This window comes from Cynoglossus semilaevis, chromosome 16, assembly GCF_000523025.1.
Source record: "Cynoglossus semilaevis isolate Cse_v1.0 chromosome 16, Cse_v1.0, whole genome shotgun sequence".
In the NCBI taxonomy this organism is placed as follows: Eukaryota; Metazoa; Chordata; class Actinopteri; order Pleuronectiformes; family Cynoglossidae; genus Cynoglossus; species Cynoglossus semilaevis.
This window is the reverse complement of record NC_024322.1, coordinates 290,994-292,994: the sequence shown is the minus strand read 5'-3', so window position 1 is coordinate 292,994 and position 2,001 is coordinate 290,994. Positions and strand designations below refer to the sequence as shown.

At 40.8% G+C, this 2,001-nt stretch overlaps 1 protein-coding gene across 7 annotated transcripts in view; it reads left to right on the top strand.

Moving 5' to 3' along the window:
• The window catches only part of slc37a1 (solute carrier family 37 member 1), a 33,673-nt gene that overhangs the window by 17,522 nt on the left and 14,150 nt on the right, over positions 1-2,001 (top strand). For all 7 annotated transcript variants that reach the window (XM_008327783.3, XM_008327785.3, XM_025063785.1 and 4 more), the window contains 2 exons: positions 604-770; positions 1,717-1,769. In XM_008327783.3, the coding sequence (XP_008326005.1) occupies positions 604-770; positions 1,717-1,769 (220 nt within the window). The remainder of the gene's footprint in view (positions 1-603; positions 771-1,716; positions 1,770-2,001) is intronic.

The following is a 2,001-nucleotide window of genomic DNA, read 5'->3' as shown; positions in this document are numbered from 1 at the left end:
AAGGAGTGGCTTCGGAACAACTCTGTGACCATTCTTGACTGGCCCAGCCAGAGCCCTGACCTAAACCCAATTGAGCATCTCTGGAGAGACCTGAAAATGGCTGTCCACCAACGTTCACCATCCAACCTGAAGGAACTGGAGAGGATCTGCAAGGGAGAATGGCAGAGGATCCCCCAAATTCAGGTGTGAAAAACGGACTCATGGCTGTAATAGCTCCAAAGGGTGCTTCTACCCAATACTGAGCAAAGGGTCTGAATACTTGTGTCCATGTGATATTTCAGTTTTTCTTTTTTTAATAAATTTGCAAAAATGTCTACATTTCTGTTTTTTTTTCTGTCAAGATGGGGTGCTTGATTTTAGCAAATGGCTGCAATGAAACAAAGAGTGACAAAAGGGGTCTGAATACTTTCCGTACCCACTGTATTTGGTCTTTGGTATTTTCAATGACTATCAAGGGTGGTCTGGGAGGGTATGGGTTCTTTGTTGTTTGGTTTCTCTTCCGTTAATGTATATTACTTTCAATTCAATAAAAAGACAAAGGTAATTATAACAGGCTACCTAAAAGCCATCTTCATTTAGTGTGTATTTCCTTTCTTCCTATAGGCGTGGACTCATCATGGGGTTGTGGAATTCCCACACCTCAGTGGGCAACATTCTCGGTTCTTTGATTGCTGGACACTGGGTCTCTTCCAACTGGGGTTTATCTTTTATTGTTCCAGGAATTATCATTGCAGCCATGGGCATTGTCTGCTTCCTCTTCCTAATTGAACGTAAGTACCACATGTATGGTCCACAGGCGCACGGTATTATAACTTGGCAGATCTTGCATATGTGTATGGAAGAAATTCGGTGCCATAATTCAAATTAAAATGCATTAGCAGAAATGCTTTTTCAGGGACCACCACGCTGTCGTCCACTCGCTGGAGGACTGAGAGCAGGATAGCTAGGGCAACTTTGTTGACATCGGTGTCAAGCTCTCCATAATCTGTTCAAGTCTGTCAAGGGTATCCGATTCAGATATTGTATTTAGCTGAAACTCTAAAGCTAACCAACACGTCTCAACCTGCTTCATTAAAATGGAGATGCAAAGCCGGGATTTTCAAACTTCTCCTCTCTGTGACCAATACTCGGAGGGCAGGGAGTCCTCCAAAACAAGGCTGAATTGGCGTTACTGCTCTGGAATCTGTAGCCGTAGTCTAGTGTTGCGGCAGTGTTAACACCACCTTAGAACCCTGAGCAATGCAAGAGAAGAGCTGTGTAAATTGATGGTATGAATTTAAATTTAAAGGGCAAATAGTATGTGATGACCAAGCCTTTGGAAGATTGTTGAATTTGCGCAGTTCTGCATGATAAATCCGATAAACCTTTGTTTCTAAATAATGGGTTATTTGACTTCAACTATGGTACAGTCTTGTGATTGTTGTGTGCTGGAGAACAGCTGGATGGATGGAGGGCTTAAGGTAATAATGTAAATGTAACCAACCCAAACAGGGACCAACAAAGCCACCATACAACCATTAAAAATGTAATGAGGTCTCTGTGCTCTTCTACACTAGGCGACAGTGCAACTTCACATAGGGATTATTATGTTAATAATAATTACCATTCACAGAGCTGTGCAAAACATCCCTCTATGTGCTCTCAGAAATGTATTGTCAATCAATCACGCGAATCAGTCTGTCATTCTCAACATGTGCTTTCATTCCCTGTCTCTAGATCCAAATGACCTAAAATATCTGTATCTTCACGGTTCCTCGCCCAACAAAAGTGTAAGTACAGTGTATTTTGCTATGTTTCTTTGACCTCAGATTGAATATTTGTTAAAAGTAATTCATATCGACATTAAATGACCTAAAATGACTTTGGTTTGCTCTTAATTCGGTCTTGCATTGCAGTTGGACTAGAATACAATTTGTGCTAGAATGGTATGGTAAGAAGAATGGATAAAGCAAGAGAAGGTTATAGGGGTAGATATACCACTATACTATATATATATATATA